The 24,443-nt window shown below is 42.4% G+C and overlaps 1 protein-coding gene and 1 long non-coding RNA gene across 4 annotated transcripts in view; one reads left to right on the top strand and one right to left on the bottom strand.

Moving 5' to 3' along the window:
* PCLO (piccolo presynaptic cytomatrix protein) overlaps window positions 1–24,443 on the bottom strand; it is a gene marked incomplete at its 5' end in the record, with an annotated part of 240,339 nt that overhangs the window by 65,454 nt on the left and 150,442 nt on the right. For all 3 annotated transcript variants that reach the window (XR_014548608.1, XM_083615376.1, XM_083615377.1), the window contains 3 exons: window positions 3,834–3,959; window positions 8,975–9,056; window positions 21,580–21,716. Coding sequence is in view for 2 of the 3 variants with exons in the window: in XM_083615376.1 (XP_083471502.1) it covers window positions 3,834–3,959; window positions 8,975–9,056; window positions 21,580–21,716 (345 nt within the window). The remainder of the gene's footprint in view (window positions 1–3,833; window positions 3,960–8,974; window positions 9,057–21,579; window positions 21,717–24,443) is intronic.
* Window positions 1–24,443, top strand: part of LOC310763617 — a 288,221-nt gene that overhangs the window by 157,296 nt on the left and 106,482 nt on the right. The window lies entirely within an intron of this gene.

Below are 24,443 nucleotides of genomic sequence, written 5' to 3'. Positions count from 1 at the left end.
TATCTTCTTCTATTTGTCCCTGTGTCAGTTTCAGTTTATTGGTTAATTTTTTCTAGTAGGGCTGTTTCCCATACTGTTTGGTACCATTGGTCCATGCTTACTCCTGACAGGTCTCTCCAGTGTCTGGTTATGATGTTTCTGGTTGCTGAGAGTATGTGGTTTATAAGTTCTTTGTGGTGTAAATGGGCGTTATTGTCTTGGAAGATGTTTAGTAGGGCCAGTTCTGGTGTTATTTCCAATACTTGCTTAGTTATTTTGCATATTTCTTTTATGGCTGTTGTCCAGAGTAGTTGGATTTTGGGGCATTCCCACCACACGTGGAGGTATGTGCCTGTGGAGGTGCACCCTTTCCAGCGTTTTGGTGAGGTTCCTGGGTGTATTAGTGCTAGCTTCCTTGGTGTTAGGTACCACCTGTAGGTGAGTTTTAAAGTGAGTTCTTTCCTTTTTGTTGATATGGATTTAAAGGGGGGTTTAGAAGCCAGGGCTCATTTGAACGCAGCCTTGAAACCCATTAAAAAGTGTGAAGGCTCCATCCTGAGATCTGCAGCAATAGACAATGTAAGGCTTCTAAGGGCTCATCCAAACTTTTGTTTGTCCTGTGATTTCCAGGCACGGGACCAACAGGTTGTACTTTTGTCCTGCCACTTTCCCTGGGAAAACACACAGCTTTACTGCTGAATCGTCACAAACATCACTCGGGTTGACCGACTGATGCCTGTGGACTGACGTTTGATTCAATTTAGCATTAAAACTGTGGGTTTTCCTGGGGAAAGCGGCAGGACAAAGGAAAAAGCTCTCAGACCCGTGGCCTAGAAACCATGGGACAAACAGAGAAAACTGTGGGATAAAGTAAAGTGTGGAGGAGCCCCAAGTACGTGCAGGAGAGCCTTTCTTTAGCCAGAGAATGGGGCAAAACAATGTTTTGGCTGGTACAAAAACCCCTGTAATTTTATACTGACAGATCAACAAGCCATTACAGTCTGTTCATCAATAGCAACAGCCTCCCAAAATGTTGCTGAAAATAACAATGAAGCATAAAGCAACAAACTGTACTGATTTCTGAATACTCTTTTTCTCCTTCTGCAATATTTTCATTTCCTTCTGACTTCACTATTTGCACACACACATACCATGTAAATTATTATCTGTAATTCTGGATGACCTCGTGCACCTTGTGACGTTTATGCACAATGTATTTGTTCCTAAGGTGCCACAAGAATCCTTGTTGCTTTAGATGCAAGAGACTAAAAGGGCTACCTATCCTCTTTAAATAGTTCTACTGGCAAATATCAAGATGTTCTGATCTTTTAAAGCCACATGCCTCATCAAACAGTTTGCATTAATCTACTGCAAGATGTCTCTGCCAGACCAATTCTTAAAATATAGATGGAAAGAGTATAGATATTTCACCCTTAAGACTAGACTCTGTCACAGTAGCTTGCAATGTATTATATTTTCCACCAACACCAGCACACTATTAATAGAATACAATGCTCTAAGAACGTTGAAAGAATAAAAAAAAAGTCTCTTTGATACAAGGAATATTTCTGGAACCATGAAGAACTAAAAGTATGCAATGACCCTCTAAGATATAATAATAAAAAATCTTTAAAGATACCCTGAGCTAGAACCAGTGGGGGGTGCAGGGGGGGCCGGCTGCACCGGGCACAACATCTGGGGGTTAGGGTTAGGGGGCGCAAATCCACGGGTTAGGGGGCGCAAATTACTTGCCTTGCCCTGGGTGCTGACAACCCACGCTACGCCACTGGCTAGAACCTCCAGATTTTGCTAGCACATTGGATTCAATGGCAACTTTTTAAAAAAAGTGCAATTGCCCCTTAATAGACCAAGAGGCCAAAAGCGCCACACAGTTCAGTGGTAATTGATAGCTATAATATCATTTTTAGCAGGGACAATTAGCTGCTAAGGAGAGATGAGGCAAACACAGAAAAATAATGGAAGGAGAAGAGCACAAAGTGGCAAAACAATCCCTTCCACCTTTCTCCGAGAAGGCTTTAAAACTTGGCTGCACATGGTTCCTTTTCACATGGCACATGTAGTCTGTGGCCAGCCTATAGTCCCTTTCACTGCTTACAGTCAGAGCAAGTTCTCAGCTGCCAACCTTTGCCATGACACCTATTCCTTTATTTTCATACCCAGCTTTTTGAGCAACTTCCTCTACAAAGCAGCTTGCAATCAACAAAGAACAACTCCACTGACAGTAAAATAGGAAAATACAACTAAACAATATACCAGCATAATAATGTGGACTACAGAAATAGAATATAAAGCAGAACACAGGTCATAAAAGCAGTATTAAGGCATAAAATCCAGCAAGAACTAAACATCAATTATATACCAATAATAAAACGTTGATTCTAGTTTGGGAGAAAGTTGGCACCTTTCATCAGAGGTGTCACATGTTGCCCATAGCTTGCCCCAGAAAGCAACTGTGCAGCAGCATTTTGCGTTAGCTTTAGCTTACATATCAAATTCAAGGGCAATCCCCTGTGAAGTTCATTACAGTAATCAAATCTAGAGGTTTCAATGCATGGACCACTGTTGCCAAGCTATCCCTGCCCATGAATGGTTGCAGCTGATGAAACAGCAAAAGCTAGTAAAAGGCAGCCCTAGACACACAAGACAAATCAACATCCTGTGACAACACTGGATCAAAGAGAAGCCCCAAGCTCCATTCTTTCAGAGGTACTGCAGCCCATCCAGAACCAGGAACCCACAAAACTTCTGTCTTGGGATTCAGGTCCAGCTTGTTGACTCTTATCCTGCCCATTAATGAGTCCAGGACTTGCACAGAAGCTCGTGATCCAGATGTTGCAGAGGAATGGAGCTGTATGCTAAATCTCCCAGTGAACAATCTGCATGGCTTCGTAGATAGATGATGAATAGCTCTGGGGACAAAATAGTGCCCCATGGCACCCCACAGAACAACTCCCAAGGGGCTGAAAGGAAGTCACCCAATGCTACTTTCTGGAATCGCTCTGTAGGTAAGAGAAGAACGACTGCAACCCAGGGCCTCCCATGCCTGATTCACGAAGCAGATCTCACAGAGTAGCATGGCCAATGATATCAAAGGCCACTGAGAGATCAAGGAGAATCAGCAGGGGAGCTGAGAGCTGCAGGTATAGGGCGGTATAGAAATTTTAATAATAATAATAATAATAATAATAATAATAATAATAATAATAATGTTAGCAACTGGGTGCAGCTGTCAATAACTATTGGATCCAGGGTGGCCTTCCTTAGAAAAGGCAGTGGGGACCACCCCATCACCTAAAGAGATTTTAGCCATGTCCTGGACCCACCCGGAGGGACCCCCACTCAGTTAGAGAGGGACTGATTTCCCATGATTCATTTATCTCCTTAGCTCTTTGTGTTTTGGACTTCATTGTGGTGATCTTGCTGTATTAACTATTTAATATTTATTTATTATTCTACAACCTTACATCAAATCTCTCGCCCCCCCTCTCTCATACAATAAAATACAATTAAAAACGTAATCTGATCATACACCAGTTCCCGACAACTGAAACCCCTCTTCTGCAATTCCATCAATATGATCACCACCAAAATGGTGAACTAACAAGCAGCAGGAGGAAAAACTGAGCACTCAGATGCCTCTTGCTGGCTGCCAAAAATTAGTACTCTTGACACCAGACAGGCCTCTCTAGGGAGAGCCTTCCATCCCATAGCTGAGGAATGACTAGGTCCTCTGTCTTGTATTTCCCACGACTCCCTCTGTTTCTCCTCAAGGATAAGTGATCTCTGCACACATTTCCTGAATAGCTTTGAACAAGACAGGGTAAGTACTTTACCTTCTACAAGTTTCCCTGTTTGCTCAGCACTTCCACCAGGCAGGATCTTAGCAATGTAAGCACCAATTTCTCCATTGATTCCAGGAATTTCTTTCCCTCCTACAACTCGGATCCCAAGTCCATTGCCTGCATCCAGGAGGGAAAAAAGCACACACATATTAAAAATGCATAGAAAAAAGGCAGCAGTAGTGATCAATATTTCTCTATTTTCATTCTTACTTGCTGGTTTTCTACTAAAGTACTCAAATATATGTAAAACACAAACAATGATATAAAAACCACAGTAAAATAGTAAATACCATTAAATAACTAGGTTTTCCCTATTTTGTAAAAGAACTAATACACACACTACACTTGACCTTAGACAAAAGACCGAGAAGTGATGCAAGAATTAATATTATCTGTCAGCTCACTGATGTAAGAAAACCAAAGTTTGTTTTGCTGTGTAATCCCTTGTCCATTCAGGAGATATCATTATTAGTTTTTGCCCATGATCATACAAAGTGAACTACAGAAAGTGGTTGATGTCAAGAAGGTGAGATGCTAAACCAAGACGAGCTTTTAATTTGCTTGCGAGCCATGGCTGTTTAAAAAATAAAAATAAAAAAGCTTCATAAAAGTTGAGCAAAAGAACGTCAAAGCCCCGAATATTCCCAGAAAGCAGAATAAAATTTCACCGATCTCTCTTCTGAGCAAAATTGGTAATGGTAGTTTTATTCCACTAAAGAGATTAAGAAATCTAAGTACTAATATGATAGCAATTCATGCATGCTTAATGTAGCCCGCAATCTCTATAATTTATATGTTCCCAATATATATTTTTTTTGGGGGGGGGAGGTGGGGGGAATTCCTGAGATAAAAGCCAGAATCACAAATGTGATTACAGTATCAAGTCATAAAAGGCTAATTGCTCAGTGCCGTCTTCCAGCATTAACTGCACATGCTTGCAGTCGTTTAAGTTATCTTCTGTTTTTCTCGGAGTACAATGTCTCTCCCTCTCTCTCTCTCTCTCTCTCTCTCTCTCTCTCTCTCTCTCTCTCACACACACACACACACACACACACACACACACACTGTGGAAGGCAGACAGTGGCTGGAAACCACAGGAGGAGAGAAGACTCTTGTGCTCAGGTCTGGCTTCTGGGCTTCCCAAAGGTGCCTGGATGGCAACTGTGAGAACAGGAAAGTGGAACAGATGGGCCTTTGGCCTGATCTAGCAGAGCTTATCTTAAATTAGACCTTCATGTGAATGGGCCTTTTGGTGACGAGCTCATTTTACATGGTAAGCAAAGTGTGAGCAAACCCACGAAGTTGTTGCACATACTGGCTGCATCCATTCGAGCTCAACACACTTGCAAACCTCCTCCAGACCCTCCTGCCCTCACACGTTCTTTTGAACACAAGGCACCCATGGACCCAAAACGCTCCTCCTCCTCCTCCGTCTCCCCCTGTTCTGTCACGAATCAGGATATTTTGCTGACAAATGTGTTCAAGTGACATTTATGGTAGTAACCAAATATGATATGTCTTGTGTGATTAAACATTCTGTGAAGTTGTTGGCCTCCGTCTGTCTTGGGGGACAATGGAGGAGTGCACTTTTGGGGGTGAAGTCAAACTGTTGGGAGAGTTGTGGCTCCTGCTGTGGCTGTAGAGGCTGATAGGGGAGAGACATGTTTTCTTGCAGCTGGGGCAGAAGAAGGTTTCCAGTGGTTCTGGAAAAAGGAAGTTCCCATGATAAACTACCTTCAGATATATATACTGGGAGAGTGATCCTTAGTGTGAGAACAGAGGTGTGAGAAGTAGCCAAAAATGTCTGAATTTGAATTTCCATACCTAAGAGCAGATTTCTTATTTCTATTATTTTCTCCCTCTCTTCAGAGAGTTGATTGTTATGCTAGAAAACCAGTCAGCAATAAACAAGAGGCTCAATGAATTCCACAGGAAATCTTCTTAAAACTCTGACCTCCTGATTATCATGAAACTTCTTGTTGGAGAAACAACATTTCAAAGGGAATTTTATACATTTAGATAAAATCCTTTCAAGTTGCTTCAAAGCTTGAGGAATGGCAATTAATTGAGCATGTTTTTAACTGAGCTCCCAATTTGATCTCCGGCAACACATTACCATAGGCAAATAATTTCATAGGAAACAAATAATAACTAGCATTTAAACTTAAAGCACATGTTTCAATACACAAAGAACAGAATTGGTTGTTCTGTCCTACTCCTTAGTGTATAGGCATCATCATCATCATCATCATTTAGTTTTACAGGGCACTTAAATAACATATTAATGTTTTTTTCCCAAGAAACCCTAATATATGCAAATCATATAAATCATCTGAAATTTCATTTGAACCTGTTTGGTTTGAGCTCTTTTCTTTCAGAAGAACTGCACTCCACCAGCTTATGTAAAAACAACAACATTCTGTTGAAGGGCTTGGTTCAGAGGCATAAACTCTTGAGGTGTTAGTTTATTCACTTTGCATTTTTGTTGTTTATGCATACAAAAAATATGTAGAAATGACAAACCTCCATGAAATAAAGGAGGGGGGAGGGTGTGTGTACAGAAGAAGGGGCTCTCCCAGTGGAGGGGGGAGCTGCAGCAATAGTCTTCCAGCTGTGGCACCCAGACCTATGCAGAGGGAGGGGGCAGCCCAGTGCATTTGCCGGGGGGGGGGGGAACCTAAGCTGGCCAGGGGGCTCTGCCTTGAAAATAAAAAGGTAAAAGGACCCCTGACCATTAGGTCCAGTCATGACCGACTCTGGGGTTGCGGCGCTCATCTTGCTTTATTGGTCGAGGGAGCCGGCGTACAGCTTCTGGGTCATTTAGCCAGCATGACTTAGCCGCTTCTGGCAATCCAGAGCAGCGCACGGAAACGCCGTTTACCTTCCTGCTGGAGTGGTACCTATTTATCTACTGGCACTTTGATGCGCTTTTGAACTGCTAGGTTGGCAGGAGCAGGGACCAAGCAATGGGAGCTCACCCCGTCGCGGGGATTTGAACCGCCGACCTTCTGATCGGCAAGTCCTAGGCTCTGTGGTTTAAACCACAGCGCCACCCGCATCCCATAGCCTTGACAATGTTGTTGTTGTTTAGTCGTTTAGTCGTGTCCGACTCTTCGTGACCCCATGGACCAGAGCACGCCAGGCACTTCTGTCTTCCACTGCCTCCCGCAGTTTGGTCAGACTCATGTTTGTAGCTTCGAAGACACTATCCAACCATCTCGTCCTCTGTCGTCCCCTTCTCCTTGTGCCCTCCATCTTTCCCAACATCAGGGTCTTTTCCAGGGAGTCTTCTCTTCTCATGAGTTGGCCAAAGTATTGGAGCCTCAGCTTCACGATCTGTCCTTCCAGTGAGCACTCAGGGCTGATTTCCTTCAGAATGGAGAGGTTTGATCTTCTTGCAATCCATGGGACTCTCAAGAGTCTCCTCCAGCACCATAATTCAAAAGCATCAATTCTTTGACGATCAGCCTTCTTTATGGTCCAGCTCTCACTTCCATACATCACTACTGGGAAAACCATAGCTTTTACTATACGGACCTTTGTTGGCAAGGTGATGTCTCTACTTTTTAAGATGCTGTCTAGGTTGGTCATTGCTTTCCTCCCAAGAAGCAGGCGTCTCTTAATTTCGTGGCTGCTGTCACCATCTGCAGTGATCATGGAGCCCAAGAAAGTAAAATCTCTCACTGCCTCCATTTCTTCTCCTTCTATTTGCCAGGAGGTGATGGGACCAGTGGCCATGATCTTCGTTTTTTTGATGTTGAGCTTCAGACCATATTTTGCGCTCTCCTCTTTTACCCTCAATAAAAGGTTCTTTAATTCCTCCTCACTTTCTGCCATCAAGGTTGTGTCATCTGCATATCTGAGGTTGTTGATATTTCTTCCAGCAATCTTAATTCCGGCTAGGGATTCATCCAGCCCAGCCTTTCGCATGATGAATTCTGCATATAAGTTAAATAAGCAGGGAGACAATATACAGCCTTGTCGTACTCCTTTCCCAATTTTGAACCAATCAGTTGTTCCATATCCAGTTCTAACTGTAGCTTCTTGTCCCACATAGAGATTTCTCAGGAGACAGATGAGGTGATCAGGCACTCCCATTTCTTTAAGAACTTGCCATAGTTTGCTGTGGTCGACACAGTCAAAGGCTTTTGCATAGTCAATGAAGCAGAAGTAGATGTCTTTCTGGAACTCTCTGACTTTCTCCATAATCCAGCGCATGTTTGCAATTTGGTCTCTGGTTCCTCTGCCTCTTCTAAATCCAGCTTGCACTTCTGGGAGTTCTCGGTCCACATACTGCTTGAAGCCTTGACAATAGGGAGGCTTAAAAGAAGCTTTGTCTGTATATATATATCAATTTGTCTCCATACCCTCTTTTCTGTTGATTGGATGTTTTAAGCCTTGACAATAGGGAGGCTTAAAACATCCAATCAACAGAAAAGAGGGTATGGAGACAAATTGATATATATATATATACAGACAAACAGCCATTTGCATCTCCTTCAGAAGCATGGTTCTTAAAGTATTTATTTCTCTATTTATTTCCATAGTGTTTAACTTATTTTTTAATAAAGCACTGTTGCACCTAACCAGTGTTCAAAACTCCCCTTGTTCTAGGTGCATTTTGCGTCACGGGATTTCATTAGGGCAAGCAGTTTCTGAGCTCTGGGTGCAGTACTGCGCCTAAGATTTCAGATTAAAAAACTGCAGAGTGGAGGAAAGGAGGACCTTTTTTTTGCCCCCCCTTCCAGCTACTCTCTGAAGACTGAGAAGAGACCCTTTTAAGAATATTAGGGTGGTGGGCAGGGGAAGAATTAGACCATGTGAAAAATGAACATAATATTTTATCTGCAGTTCATTCGTTTTCAGCTTTGTATTCTTGTTATAAAGAAAGCGCACCTAGACATTCTGTTGCTGCACCCATAACCTAGGTTTAGGGTGCCATTTAGCTCCTAGCTTTCATATCTCAGTTTCTAACACTGTATCTAACATGTATCATGTTCTGTTCTCATTGAGTGTTGCCACTTATCCAAGATGAACAACTGCTTACTATATGATGGACAGTCACCTCATACTTCATTTGCATGCCATATAATCCATATTCTTGTGAAGCCAGATGTTCTTGCTTGCTTTACCTGAAACAGAGTGGTCCTTTGGGTCCCTCGGCAATTTCAGCCTTGCATGGGGAAAGATGTATTGAATAGGCTTCCCAATAATCTATGGAATATAAAGTGTGCAGGCTGATTAAAGACAGAACATGCTTGTTTCACAATGACTTATCAGTAAAACAAAAATCTAGTAAACGTGCTATTTTTGGAACCTCTCCCTCTCTCTCACCCCACAGCAAGATATCCTGATTTTAGTTCCTGAGATTGGTTCCTCCATGTCATGCAGGAATGTGGAACCAGGGCACTCCCATGAGGAGAAAGCCAGCAACAGAGATGCCATGGACCAGTAAGGCACCAAGCACCACAAGCCAGGCTGCTCTTTTCACTTGCATAGCTGGGTCAACCAAGGTCATTTCTAATCAACCATATTCTGCCACCTCATGATGATTTTTGTAATCACCCCAAACTGAGATCCTGACTTCTGTGAAGGGCTCTGTTCCTATATAAGTGTAACATTTCTCCCATGTCAGTATCACTGCTTCCCTGTTTGCTTCGGGACTTGACTCAAAATTCTGATGTTGACCTTTAAAGCCCTAAGCCATGGATAGGCAAGCTAAGGCTTGAGGGCTAGATCCAGCCCAATCGCCTTCTCAATCCGGCCCACGGACAGTCTGGGAATCAGTGTGTTTTTACATGAGTAGAATGTGTCCTTTTATTTAAAATGCATCTCTGGGTTATTTGTGGGGCATAGGAATTCGTTCATTATTATTTTTTCAAAATATAGTCCGGCCCCCCACAAGATCTGAGGGACAGTGGACCGGCTCCCTGCTGAAAAAGTTTGCTGACCCCTGCCCTAAGCAGCTAGGGCCATGGTATCTGAAGGATTGCTTCATCCAATATGACTCCAGCCACCCTTAGATACATCTTGCCTTTAGTGAATAAGCAGGTGGGTATGTGGCTCAGGGGATTTTTTGCTGCCACATTCAAGCTTTGGGGTATAAATTGCCCACACAAGGTTCATTTCATCCAAGCCAAAAAATGCCCCAGTATTTCTGCTATTTGTGTTTACACATCTGGAGTGATTTAATAATGAAGCACATGAAAAATCACAATAGAAATAAAACTCAAGGGAGTATTTAGGGGAATATTTACAAAAAGGAAAAAAGGGGGGAAAAAGATCTTAAATATAAATCCCAGGTAGGGGTTGCCTTTTGACCAGCCGTTGACATTACAAAGTTTATGGGAAGGTGGAAAATAAGGTTAAGGTATTATTGTATATGCTGTTAATTAAGATGTGCAAAGAACTGTCATGGAATGCTGGGTGGGAAGTTCAAAAGAACTACTGTATAAGAATGGGAAATGATATGAGTGTATAACCGAAAACTTATAAATAAAAATTAAAGAAAAGAAAAAGAACCCTCAAAGGCACAAGGCAAACCAGCAGCAGAGATGGATGGTGACTTATCTAATAGGCTCAATTGTTAAGCTTAGACAAAGTAACCCTGTTCTTCCTTAGTAGAGGAATAATAGCTGTAAGCAGTTACATTGAAAGGTCTGTTAAGTCCTAAATTGAAAGATGGCTCCTGTGCCTGTAATAGGAGCCATAGAGAAGGAGAAGTTCAGTACTGTGTCCTCTTTCATCATCAACCTGCGCTGACAGACAAAACTGCAAATGGCAAACATATTTCCCGAAGTGATGGGAATCATATTCAAATAAAGTTACATCACTTGCAATTTAAACCGTTGCAATCTGAAGGGTTTCAATTGGACTACTAAAGAGTAAGAGGCACCACTGGAGTTTAAACAGCATGGCGACTACCCTGCACTGTTTTAAAATTTGATGTATGTTATGAGAGACCATTGCCAAACTTGATAGCTAGCATCTTAATGGTTGAAAACAATCTATAGAAGCATGTACTAAAAGTTTCTATCTGCTATTTAACAGCCCTTGTGCTACGATTTTTGAGAGGAGTTTAAGGGTCTAAGTAAACATTGCAAGCAAATGCTTCTACTAGTATACACTACAAACAAACAAAAAGCAGAAGAGGAGAAAATCTGTGTTAGGATGAACCCATTTGAAGTGGTGAATTACACAACCTCGCTTTCACCCTTTCTGTTATACTTTAAAATCTATAAACTAGTTTAGGAACTTTGTAGTTTGTGCCATCTTATCCCCAAGTATCCACTGTTGATCTAAGGAATGACGGTATTGTGGCACATGGGTTTGCTAAACCTCTTCCCATTGACCATCTCAGGAAAAGAGGGTCTCAAATGCCGCCTCACACTTACATGAATGGGAAGAGTTTTACTATTACAATCTCTGTTTACACCTACCAGTAGGTAGCCATGTTGGTCTGCCGTAGTCAAAACAAAATAAAAAATTCCTTCCAGTAGCACCTTAGAGACCAACTAAGTTTGTTATTGGTATGAGCTTTCGTGTGCATGCACACTTCCTCAGATATGCACACAAAAGCTCATACCAATAACAAACTTAGTTGGTCTCTAAGGTGCTACTGGAAGGAATTTTTTTATTTTGTTTCTGCTTACACCCTATATTTAAAAGGGGGGGGGGGGAATTCAAAGCAAAGAAATCTACCCTATCTCACAAAGTGAGCAGCTGAGTACATTCAGCTATAGCAATTCAATTACAGTTTTTTATATACAGCCTGTTATGAGGAGAGCATTTATAAGCAGAGATTTAACAGCATTTTGAAACCTTTTACTGCCTGGAAAAAAGAAGACGAAGAAGTTTGCTTTCCAAAGTGTACAAAAGAGGGATGGAGGACTACACAGAACTGGAAGAAATAATTTAATGTGGAGATTTTGGGTGAGATAAGGCTCTCTATATGCAGGCAGATGGCAATGAGCCTCAAACAGAGATTGAATAAAGTAATATATAAATGGTGTCATACACAAGATAGATCAGCTAACAGATATTTGCTGGAGATGCAAGAAAGCCAGTGGTACTTTATCACACATTGGGATTATTTTAATTATTGGGAGGGGGCAGTTAAGGGTGCTCCAGACTGTCTCTATTTTGCAGGAGGATTCAAGTGCATACCAGAAGTTCAGGTTGCTCAGTTAAACTGAATTAAATGATTTGTTGCCCTAGCCTAACAAATCCACTTTGGGATTTGATGATGAAAGTGAGGGGAAAGTGCACAGAAGATTATGTGAACTAATGAGTAACCAGAAGAGTTATAAACACCCCACAAGCAAATTAGGATCAATGCTCATTGTTGCATAGCTGCTTCACAAAAAAACATAGCCTAACCTCCACATAAGCACCGTGCAATCAAACCTCAAGGAATGCTCAATAAACAGATTTCCTGGAGGAGCTGTAAGAAAATATTCCAATTCAATAAGGTAATAATGCTCTTGGAATACAGAAGGCACCAGGCTCAGAGCAATGCACAGATTTTGGTTATTCGTTGCATTGCTCTGAGCCTGTTTTACATTTTGAGAGCATGGAAAATAGATAGAATACCTTCCATAGAGCAGTGGAAGAGGAACATTTGGGACTTAATGGCACATGGATATAAACAATTATGAGATTAGAGAATTAACTTTAGAAATATTTCAGAAAAACTGGGCACTTTTTATTCTTTGTTGGTCTTTGCATCATACAAGGGAATCAATGTTGAGGGGTCTTTTAAGCATGATGTAACGTATGAATTGAACTGGATGTGGTTTTGTTATAAATTATATATATAGGACCTATAAATTGTAATTTATAGCCTCATTTATTTTGACACGGTCATCCCATTTTAAAACAGATGGCTAGAACTTGTGCACTGATATGTCTTTTTTGGAGAATGCATAGCCAAAGAAAGAATAAGCACTTGCCTTACAGTGCAATCATATGTACGTCTACTCAGAAGTAAGCTCACTGGGTTTTTCTCCCAAGTAAGGATTGCTGCCTTGGCCTATTATATTTTTATTACTTCCACCTGCAGTGTTTTACAATCAGTATAAATCCTTGTGATAAACAGCCTTATAAACATAGACTTTAGAGTTTACTGGTACCCAGAGATCAGTAATAACCTTTTTTTATTGCTTGTAGGAAACTGTGCTTAAACTGTGGTTGGCATTATGAAGTCAACCTATACAGCAGTATGCTTCTAAGGAGAGGGGTGAGGGTGGAGGTGGAGAAGAGATGTTGGCTTTCTGTGTTACATTACAAACACCGAAAGTTATTCCTCTGCCCAGAAACAGAATTTAGGAAAACGTAACACAAAAATATGTAGCGCTGCAAATAACAAGACAAAACAAAGAGAGACTATGCAACCCCCAGTTTCCCTCTGAGAATGTTATGTGCATTAACTTGTTTTAGGGGTTGCCCCCCCCCCCCAATGTTTTAAGGCATACGGAAGTCTTGCTGGAGCACTCCTATGTCTCCACAAAGAAAACGAGGCTACAAAACGTGAGCTATGCTCAAGACGCTGTTGTACTCCAATCTCCATCCACCTCAACCAGCATGGCCAGTGGTCAGGCATGGTGTAGTCCAACAAAATCTGGCGGACCACCCCTGCTATAAAAGGGAGGCAGGACTGGATGGTTTTAAGACAGCTGGGTTGCCAGCTTTTACAAAAGGGCTTCTGCATCATTAACTGCTGTGCATCTGCACGTGAAAGCAGCACAGACTGAATTTCCTTCTGTCATGCAGCTATGTGTTTCCCTGCCCATGTAGAGTGCAGACTGAGAGGACAATATATGGCTCAGAGAACTCTGAATGGTTATATCTGGGCTGAGGTTATTTGTCCCTGTAAAATGGGGCGGGGAACCTTTTTCAGCCCGAGGGAAGCATCCCATCAGGAGCACGTGCTAGAGGTGGCCCTGGACAAAGGTGTGTGGAGTAGTAGCTGCGATTCTTTCCTTTGTACAGTAGGCTCCACCTCCAGCTGTTTCCACGGGAAGAACTGTGAGGGGGGGGGGGGTGAGACTTTGCACTGGAGAAGAGCCTGCAGCTGGCAGACCCCAAAGTCCTTTAAAACTATAATGAAAAGCTCAGAGCTACCATCACCAAAACTTTATTATTATTATTATTTATTAAATCTGTATACTGCCCTATCCCCGCAGGTCTCAGGGTGGTCCACAGGATAAAATCAGAATATAAAACTTCTGTGTTGATCAGGGAAGCTCCATCAAGGCAGCGAACCTATGGGAGATCCTGATGTAGAAGCTTCTTCACCTTCCACCTCCTTCTCTGGCTGGCTGATTTTACAATTGAAATACCCTGTCTGCCTTGGTTCTTTTAGAAGGCCAGAGATGGATTGTCAGGAGTTTGGGGGAGAGGTGAGGCTGCATGCCTGTCCCCGCTTCTAATTCTTGGAATAGCCAGGCTAGCTTCCTGGTGAGGTGACAGCCTAGGTCATGGGTAGGCAAACTAAAGCCCGGGGGCTGGATCCGGCCCAATTGCCTTCTAAATCCGACCCGCTGATGGTCCAGGAATCAGCGTGTTTTTACATGAGTAGAATGTGTGCTTTTATTTAAAATGCATCTCTGGGCTATTTGTGGGGCATAGGAATCTGTTCATTTTCTCTCTCTTCAAAATATAGTCCGCCCCCCCCAAGGTCTGAGGGACAGTGGACTGGCCCCCTGCTGAAAAAGTTTGCTGACCCCTGGCCTTTCCTCAACTTGCAGGTACTTAAAAGGACAGAGGCAGAGTTGAGAGCAGAGAGTGGAGTGATGTGAGCTAGAAGCAAAGCAGCAAGCTGGGCAGGGAGAGTCAGAGCAGTTAGATTTCTGTTGGAATCCAAGCCAGCAGCTCTAGGGCAAGCAAGGCCCTGCTATGAATCCCTCCCATAGATCATAAGGCACCACATTCTCTGCTGTCCTTTATTCAGAAGGAAACACGAACCCTGGATAAGCACCTGTAATCCATGGAATCTCAGACCTCTTGGAGATTGGGGAGGCGTGCAATAGTATTATGCATGACACATGTAGAAATAGGACTCTGCGTGCTTGTTGGCAGAAGAGTTAACTGGTGGGGGTGACAACTTGTAATGTTGGGTGACCACATGCGCAGAGTAGGGTGAGCAAGATGATCAAGGGTCTGGAAACCAAGCCTTATGAAGAATGCTTAATGAGGAGACTGAGAGATTTGATAGCCATCTTCAAATATCTAAAGGGCGGTCACATGGAAGTCTGCTTTATCCTAATCTGGGGGATAGGACTCACATCAATGGCTTCTGATTTAACATCAGGAAGAACTTTATGACGGTAAGAGCTGTTTGACAATGGAATGGTCTCCCTCGGTCAATGGTGAACTCTTCTTCCTTGGAGGTTTTTAGGCGGAGGTTGGATGGCCATCTGCCATGGATGCTTTACTTGAGATTCCTGCATTGAAGGGGGTTGAATTCTTGGGGTCCCTTCCAACTCTACTATTCTATGATTCTATGACAAGGGGGTTTGAATGTTAAAATTCAGAGGAAAAACTAGATTAGCCTGTTCATCTATTTATACGAGAGGCAGATGCATTGGGAAATGCACCTTCGTCTGAGAAGGATCTAAATGAATGGGCTTCCAGTTAAGGTGCCTCAATTTTTTTCTTCCCAAAGTACACCGGGGAAAAACCTTACCTGGCATAAAAATAAGAGGGGTGGGTGAGAAAAGTTGTGTTTGCTAAATCTGTTGTCAGGCTGTGGTCAGATGTGCAGGAGACGGGCCAGTAACAAGAGTCTGCAACTTGAACTTCAGATTGGCACATCAGAAGCACAGCAAGGACTAGGAGGAGCAGCAACATTGCTGAAAGATGCTGCAGCTGGGAGTGCTGGCAATTCCTCTCGGTACTGCCTGACCCTTAGAGGAGGTGTGCCAGGCTGTGTGCATGGAGCTGCTGCCATCTTCCCTAGCCCAGAATGCCTCTGGGCACCCAAGGCATTCTGGCTGAAGTAAGATGGGAGCAGATCCGGTGACTCAGTCCAGCCCTCCGCTCAAGACTGATCCTTTTTTTAAATAGACAGGTACAAACATCTGATGCAATGGCCTCTGTTCTTCCCAACAGGATGCACGAAGCAACATTCCTGGGTAAGGCTAGAGGGCTGATGCAGAAATCGTTGCTCGCTCCTTCATGCCTCAGCCACTGGTCTCCTGCACAACCTCCCCATTCTATGTGAATTGCTGTGTGAGTGTGTTGGGATGCTTCTACACATTTTATTAACTCATTTTTAAGGGAGCATCTACAAGAAGTTGCCATCCAATTATTATGTATCTTCCCTGTACTTCTTCTGCATGGAGAGCTCGCAAAAGTAAACGAATGGAGCAGCTGTCTACTGCAGGTGTAGATGTGGTTTCGATGTGAACAAATGGTGTTTCAGGCAGCTGAGCCTCCTCCTTTGGACACATCTTCACAGTTTTCTTTCTGATTGCTAACATTTAGCAGTGTTTTGTAGGGTGGTGGTGGTATTAAAAGTGATTTTTCATTCACATTGAAATGCGTACATTAAAAAACAACAACCAGGAACTGTACAGTAGGCTTAATGAGAAAAGCATAAACAAGATGCTAAAATAGCAAGCTTCAGTGCTTCATTACTCCGTTGTTCATTTGGTTTTGTTATGCATTCCCATTAGTGTGGACAAAACACAGTGGAATGTGTGTGCATGCATGCATCTATGCACACATCCAGCTATATCTGGAGTATGAAAAATAAGTTATCATTTTCCCAGGGAAAGCAGTAAAACCATGACTGGCTAATGCTAAAAACCTGCAGACTGGAGCACCCAAGATGTGCCTGAGCATAATAGGTCCTGGGTCTGTTCTGAAAAGACTGCTGTCCCGACAGGAACTGATGATCATAGCCCATATTTTAGCCTGGCAGAACTCTGCTTGTACTGTGTAGGGAACTAAGGTAAAGGGACCCCTGACCATTAGGTCCAGTTGTGGCCGACTCTGGGGTTGCGGTGCTCATCTCGCTTTATTGGCTGAGGGAGCCGGCGTACAGCTTCCGGGTCATGTGGCCAGCATGACTAAGCCGCCTCTGGCGAACCAGAGCAGCACACGGAAACGCCGTTTACCTTCCCACTGGAGCGGTACCTATTTATCTACTTGCATTTGACGTGCTTTCAAACTGCTAGGTTGGCAGGAGCAGGATCTGAGCAACGGGAGCTCACCCCGTCACAAGGATTCGAACCGCTGACCTTCTGATCGGCAAGTCCTAGGATCTGTGGTTTAACCCACAGCGCCACCCGTGTCCCATGTGTAGGGAATTAGAGCATAGGAAATGGTTATATTCAAGTGTACAGGAAGTTTGAGGCAACTGCAGTTTCTTTAGCTCCTAACGGAAATTGCACTATCTTGTCCCCTCATCCCTCAAATGATGAGATGTCCCACTTCAGGAAATGCTGGGAATCAAAGTTAGATGAATTACAGGTCACCTCTGAATTTACTGCAGATTACGTTCAAACAGAAGTTGGATCTGTTATATTAAACAGCTTCTGGGGAAAATATGTGAGAAAGCAAGAAGCCAGCTTTGCTGCTTCTTGGCTAGAGCTCCCCTGCCTGTCATTTTGGTGCCTCTGATGTCTGCTGAACTGCATATTTATTGTGACCTCCAAACAAATCCGGGCTGGTGAGTGCTGTTGGCCAAATGGTTTTGAACAAATTTGTTTCTTTATAATGTGCTTGAACAGACCGAAAGAAATGGGGCCACGTACTGGATTTGAGATTTAAATGCTTAGTACATTAAAGAACTAAAGGGGGGAGGAATCATTATTTTAAGGCTCAGACAGGAGTCATGAATACAAATTAAGCCAAATAATAGTCTTGTAAAGAACAGGAATGTCATGGACTTGATTTACATTTTCAAGGAAAGCAAACAATATGATTTGCCTAGGGCTTTACCACTTTAAACTGTAGGTGATGATTTGCTTTTCTGAATGCTCTCCGGTGTTTCTAACAAAACAAACAAAATCCTGCACCTGGATAGCACATCAGGAAGAAAGCTAGTCTGAAAACTTTCTCCTTGACATGCTAGCCTCCAATGTATGCAGGGTATTTTTTTTTTGAAAAATATGCAGCCCATTACCTGTGGTGGTCTGAAGGATAATTATATTATGTGGTTTTCCCCCCTGCAGGTTTGAATTGGGCCTGTGTTTAAATTTATTGTAGTCTGAGAACTGTATTTACACCATCCTATGGTAATAGAGGATAGTAGAGAACTGAGGCGAGAATGACCAAAAATGAAAAGAAAAAAAGCATATACTTGGGAAGCTGATGTGAAAGCTTGGATGAAATGGAAAGCAATTCTTAAGTGAACAATCTTATAATTTTCTAGTATATTGCTAGAAAAAAGCATAATACCATGTTCTCAACTACCTTTCTCTCTGCAAAGCTCATGGGTGAGTTCCGATACAGGCACAGGTCCTTGGCATCCTGTTTCACTGCTTGGGGTGAAACAGGAATTGCTGCCCTGCTCTACTACTTCTCTTGGTGGCAGAGAAGTGGCACCAGCACCAACTTCTGGCAAGATCCCACAGATTTCCAGTGAAACCTCACAAGATCTCACTGAAAGTTGGTGCCACCTGAGGTGGCAGTGGTGGCGGCGGCAGCTTCACCCCACCTAATGGCTGGGCTGGTTCTGTGTAAGCTAAATGGCACAATCCAGCCACAAGCATGCTCAGTGGCCACAGAACATGGAGTCAGTTGGGGCAAAGGAAGTGGTTATTGAAGAGGAGACCCAACAGCCTGGAGGCTTCAAAGCATTGCTGAAGCCCACTGAGAGAAGGAATGGGCAAATCTGTCCATTTCAGTTCCTGTCAGTTCCTTGTTTTCCTGCTCAGTTTTCCATGTTTCCATATCAATGCTTTTTTAAAAAATAAAATAAAAAAGTCATGAAAATTCACCAGCATTGCAGCGCAATTCCCCCGCCCCATGTATACATTTCTGCATGTGATTTAGCTTAATACTTGTTTTTGCAAAGCAGTTTTCCGTAATATAATGCATTCTTAATGCTATTTTAGTAACTTATGCATTTCTATGCACACTTTATCTCAGGATATGCGTTTTTGTTCACATTACTTAACTGGATAACTGCATTGCAAAATATTGGGAAACAGGAAGCTCAAAGGATGGCTGTGGTGTCATAATAATAATAATAATAATAATAATAATAATAATAATAATAATAAATTTCTTATACCCTGCCCATCTGACAAGGCTGCCCCAGTCATTCTGGGAGGCTTCCAACAAAACCCCTGACAGAGCTACAATTTTGGAAAGTTTGGATTACGTAGGTTCACTTTTATATGCGAACTGATTTTAATTTTTCCACCAATGTTAGCTGAGACAAATAAAAAAGCATAGAGGAGGTAAGGAGGAGACTGGAAAGTGGGCAGTTACACTTCAGTGTCTCATTCTCTATTTTTCCTCCCAGATGGAAATGGAGAAAGAGGCACACAGATATAAACAAAGCAGATGATATAATTTAGTTGATACAAATTCCAAAGAAAATGGAATTCGTTGTTCTCATACTGCATTGTCCTCTGCAGTGGGTTTGGCCAGAACAGACTTGCTTATAGGTAAAATAAAGGTAAAGGACCCCTGAACGGTTACGTCCAGTCAAATATGACTATGCGGTGCAGCGCTCATCTCGCTTTCAGGCCGAGGGAGCTGGTGTTTGTTCACAGACAGCTTTCCGGGTCATGTGGCCAACATGACCAAACCGCTTCTGGTGCAACGGAACATCATGACGGAAACCAGAGCGCACGGAAATGCCATTTACCTTCCCGCCACAGTGGTACCTATTTATCTACTTTCACTGGCATGCTTTCGAACTGCTAGGTTGGCAAGAGCTGGGACAGAGCAACAGGAGCCCACCCTGCTGCGGGGATTCGAACCGCCAATCTTCTGATCAGCAAGTCCAAGAGGCTCAGTGGTTTAGACCACAGCGCCACCCACTTATAACAGAACTTAAAACAGAACTTCAGCACGGATTATTGAAGTCAAGGTCTTAGTGGTTTACAATGACGTTTTGAAGTGTCAAGAGAAACCCTTATTATAGGTTTGGGATTGGTTTGGCCTGAAGCTGGCAGAATAGTAGACAAGACGCCTGCAGCGTGATACACTATTATTCCCTATCGCTGACAGGGAGCTCTGCTTAGGGAGAGTAGTTGATGAGCCCTGAAGTGCAGTTCACGATGAATATTGTAGGTGAGACACGGGGTTTGGATTCCCAGTCAAAAATTCCATCTGCACCTCAGGTGGCAGCAAAAGTCTATCTACTTAAGTTGTCTCCTCAGATCACCTTTGGGCCAAATCAGTTGCATACAGAAGCTTCTTGCTTCACTGGGTTGCATCCAGTCTAAGTTAATACAATTCTACAAGTCAAAACTGAGATTTGTTTCTTTGACATTGCATTTTTCCAGCTCCCAGGAGTCTTTGTCTCTTGCTCTTTCACACACAGTGTATATTGCGGGTACTCTTCTGTACTCATATAACAAATATTTGTCCAGGACAGAATTCTATCCTATTTATTCTATCCTCATTGTGCAAGCAGTCATTCTTAAAATGATGAAAAGTAGGATCCCATCTATGTTTACTCAAACATATATTATATTAAATTCAGAATGTGTATAGGGTTGCAGCCCACTTTCCTGTCTCTTGAATCAATTTGATATGAGGTTGCTATGGCAAATACTGAGACTCTTTATCCCCTTTCATGGGAGATAATTGCCTAGCTGACCCTAGACCAGCTGGTTTATTTCATTGGCTCCCATCTGAAGGGTACAGACTGCAAGTGCACAATACAATTTACCCGGAATTGTGAGTCACACCTTTCCACTACACAGTAGCTGCAGCTACAGGTCGTGACAATGTGTAAAAACCACTGCCCTCAAAACAGATTATTTTTTAATTCCCAGCCATTGTTTTTCCATTCCAGCCAAATGTAATCTGCAAATGTATCTCATATGCTTCATGATTATAAACCTGTGTCATGGATAGTGGTCCTATATTGCAAGACATACAAACCACACATAGGATGCATTTATGTAATGTATTATTTAAATATGAGAAAAGCCCGCAGGAGTTGGTCCATGTCAGCAAAGCAGACTGGATCCCTAATGAGTCTGTGAACTCTTGAACCCCCAAGAGATGCAATGTGGAATCACAGCTGATCTAAGATACATAATTCTATCAACATAATCCCTTGCAGTGCCACAGGATGCTGGAAACCTCAGATCCCCTATGAGTATTGAAAAGCCTGTCCTAACACATGCTTCTAAGGTCACATTGCTGCTTCATTGGTATCCCTAAAAATACTTCCATCCCAGGTAGCACTGAACGAAAAGGTGTGTGGGTGAGGTTTCATGAATATTTTCACCAGACGAGGGAATGTGGTGACGAAGCACTGAGCTTAGGGACATACCATGCAGTTAAACTGTATCTCCCCATGTATGTCCTTTGTTCATTACAAAGGAAAATGTACCCAAGTAAATTTTCAAAGAATTGGGGCTGCACATAACAATATTTGCCTTTGTCTTTACAATGAGCACTGGTATTCTAGAGTAAGGGTGGAATTTTCTTAAACCTCATTTTGACAAATTGAGTGGCCTGTCTATTGTAAGCTATGAGAGATGGTATGACTCATGAATCTTCTTAAAAACATCAATGCTTAAAAACATAGCCTCCTTACTTGGTCTTGATGCTGACTTGGTGGCCTCGAGTGAGCTAGCTTGTCTGGTAGTCTTCTGTCAAAACCGTGTCCGTTCTCCAAACGAGACTCCCGGGGCTTGTCGAACCAATCCGTTTCTTCCCGGCGCAGGTGGTAGGCTTTGAAAACCAAGGACACGTCATAGGTTCTGAGCCAGAGATGTGAGAAGAGCAATAGTCTGGTGTGCGCAGTCAACATGCATATAGCAGTTAATAATTGGCCATGCATTTTAAAGCAAAAGTAGCAGGCAAGAGTGGAAGCAGACAAACTCAGGTTAGTAGAAAGTGACAGAGAAGACCCAGCCTTGTTGACTGTGGACCCTTTGCAGATATGGTAGAATGCCATAACAATTTATCTGGGCTTGTTTGGTTCCTGAAATACTCCATTCGAATATGTTTCTGAGGTGTTTCCTCTTAGCAGGTAGTTTCATAAAACCCTTTGCACCACTCCTTATGGACTCTCAGTTCCATCACTGTCTCACCTTATATATTTTATTTATTTATTTATTTATTTATATAAGTGTTTATAAACCACCAACTCATTAAAAATATCGTGGTAATATACAATAAAACATGTAAAATACAGAACAAGTGACCAACACTGAATCAAATTAATTCTGTCAATCAAGTGTTTGGCTGTATGAGAAATAAGGGTGCGCACAGAATCATTCTTGGTAGACTTTTCCCAGTTCTGAATTGCTCTCCATCTTCACGTCCACAAAAATCTGAGTCTGGATATTTGCCAGAAGAGATGCAAGACTCTTTAAAGCAGGTTAGTAGCAGGTAGGTTCTTATCTCAGCAGACATTTTAAGTCACTTCAGATTTTATATTTAGTTTTGAACTGATTTGGTCTATATTGCACTTGTTAATAATTGTATACCAATTAGATACACTTGTAATTAAGCAGTATATAAATGGTGTGAACTCTTGTGTGAAAATAGAGAGAGATATCTCCTGTGTGACAATTACACTAATTGCTATAAACACCTCAAATTCGTAGATGAAATCTCTTGAACTGCATCGTTTCATACTTACTAAGAACAAAAATGGAGAATTTATCATAGACGGCATCTGTAGAAGACAGACTTAGCATTCAATTTGTCGTCATATCCCCTATACCAGGATGAACTTAAAACTTTTGAATAAGGGATTATCCTTTGTATGAACTCCAGGGTATAATGCCCTTGTAATGGTTATATGGGGTTGCTCGTGCGTAAGTTGCTGCCACTCCTGGCTAGGTTGCCTGGTTAAACCTTTCCTGGCTGGACAGCCCTTCACTTCGTGGCTGTTCAGTCGCTAGCAGAATCCGTCAGTGGGCGTTTCTTGAATTTCTTCCAGCAAAGAAATCCTTTGACGCCAAGTCTACGCCTACTTTCCCTGCGCGGAAGTCTTCTGCGCAGGGTGGGTGTGGGTAGCGGAGGACCTGTGCTCTCCCCGCTGGTCTCCAGCGAAGAGTCCTGGAGCCCTCTCTCCGATTCCCCCATCCGCCCCCCTTTATCCCTGGTGTTACGCTGAATTCCTTCCCCAGCTGCTGAGTCCCCTCTCTCCCTGCTTGGCCCTTCTCCGGCATCACTTGGGAGCCCTGCCTCTACTCCTGTCTCCGATGTCAGTTTCCTGACAGCCCTAAATACTAGGATTGAACTTTTCAAACTCACTAGACTACAGTACTAACGTTACTAACAATACAACCCTAACATTACTACTTTTGAAATAGTGGTGTTACAGGATATGAAAAAGGCAGAACAAAGATCTTCTATGAGATGGCATAATTTATCCCATGGTTTTTGGTGGCTGCTGCCTACTAGCTATGGAGCATACCTCATCTGAGGACTTTGGTGAAATGATTTCAAAGTTAGAATGCAGGGGTAAATGAGGAATTGTGGCAGCAGCTGGCAAGTAGCAGCCTTGGAGGCACCAAACAATGCCTTATCTTTGCTTTTTTGTGGAACTGATGCTGCTTTAAGGACTGGCACTATCTCTGTCTTGGGTGCTTGCCTGATACTCATTGTTCCTGTATTTTTGTAAAGATAAAATCAAATGCAACACCCTTAGTCACTGGTACTCTCTCCTCATATGTGAACTGACTCTACAAAAGTTGGCCTCTGAAAGTTTAGGAGGTGCAACAGTAAGAATGCAGAGGCTTCTCAACCAGCAGTTTTGCATGTTGCATTTTAGGTATTTTCCAAATGCCTTTGTTTTCTGTGAATGTGCATGAACCCATAAATTCTGATCTGCTTAAAGACATTTTTTAACTAGAAGATCACACTGGTTAAATGCAATGACACATTCTTAAAATGTTCGTTTAGGGAATTGCATCTCCTTAACAACTTTCAGAATCTATGGTTCATGTCTCCAGACATAGCAACACGGTAATTTAAAGTACATTCATGCATATAAAGAAACTTTTTTTTTTGCTTGATCATAGTGAACAGTATGATCTGTATAGCATTACTTGAACTGAAAGAATTTATGGGCTACTTTTTGCTAATAACGCTTTCACATAATGAGTTTGATATTACCATTTCATGATTCCTGGAGTTCTGGTGCTGCTCCTGATATAGCATGGATACAGTTTCCAATTCCTGCTATGGAGTTAACCCATAAACCCCAGCCATAGATATAAAGCAGAGTTGCAGTTTTCATACAAAACAAGCAATGGTGTCAATGATGTGGATGCAGATGTTTGTTGTTTCATGAAAAGGATTGCTGGAGCAAAGATGACTTAAAATTCCAGTGGGCTCTACATGCTAGCATATTTGACAACTGTGAAACAAGAAGAATGGTCAAAGGGCCATGTTTCATTTCAGAAAAAAGTGTTATGTGTATGCCATGTAGGTGTTATGCTT

The sequence above is a fragment of the Podarcis filfolensis genome (assembly GCF_964270895.1).
Source record: "Podarcis filfolensis genome assembly, chromosome: 5".
Taxonomy (NCBI): Eukaryota; Metazoa; Chordata; class Lepidosauria; order Squamata; family Lacertidae; genus Podarcis; species Podarcis filfolensis.
Note: the sequence above shows the minus strand (reverse complement) of the source record. Positions and strands in the feature narration are given on the sequence as shown.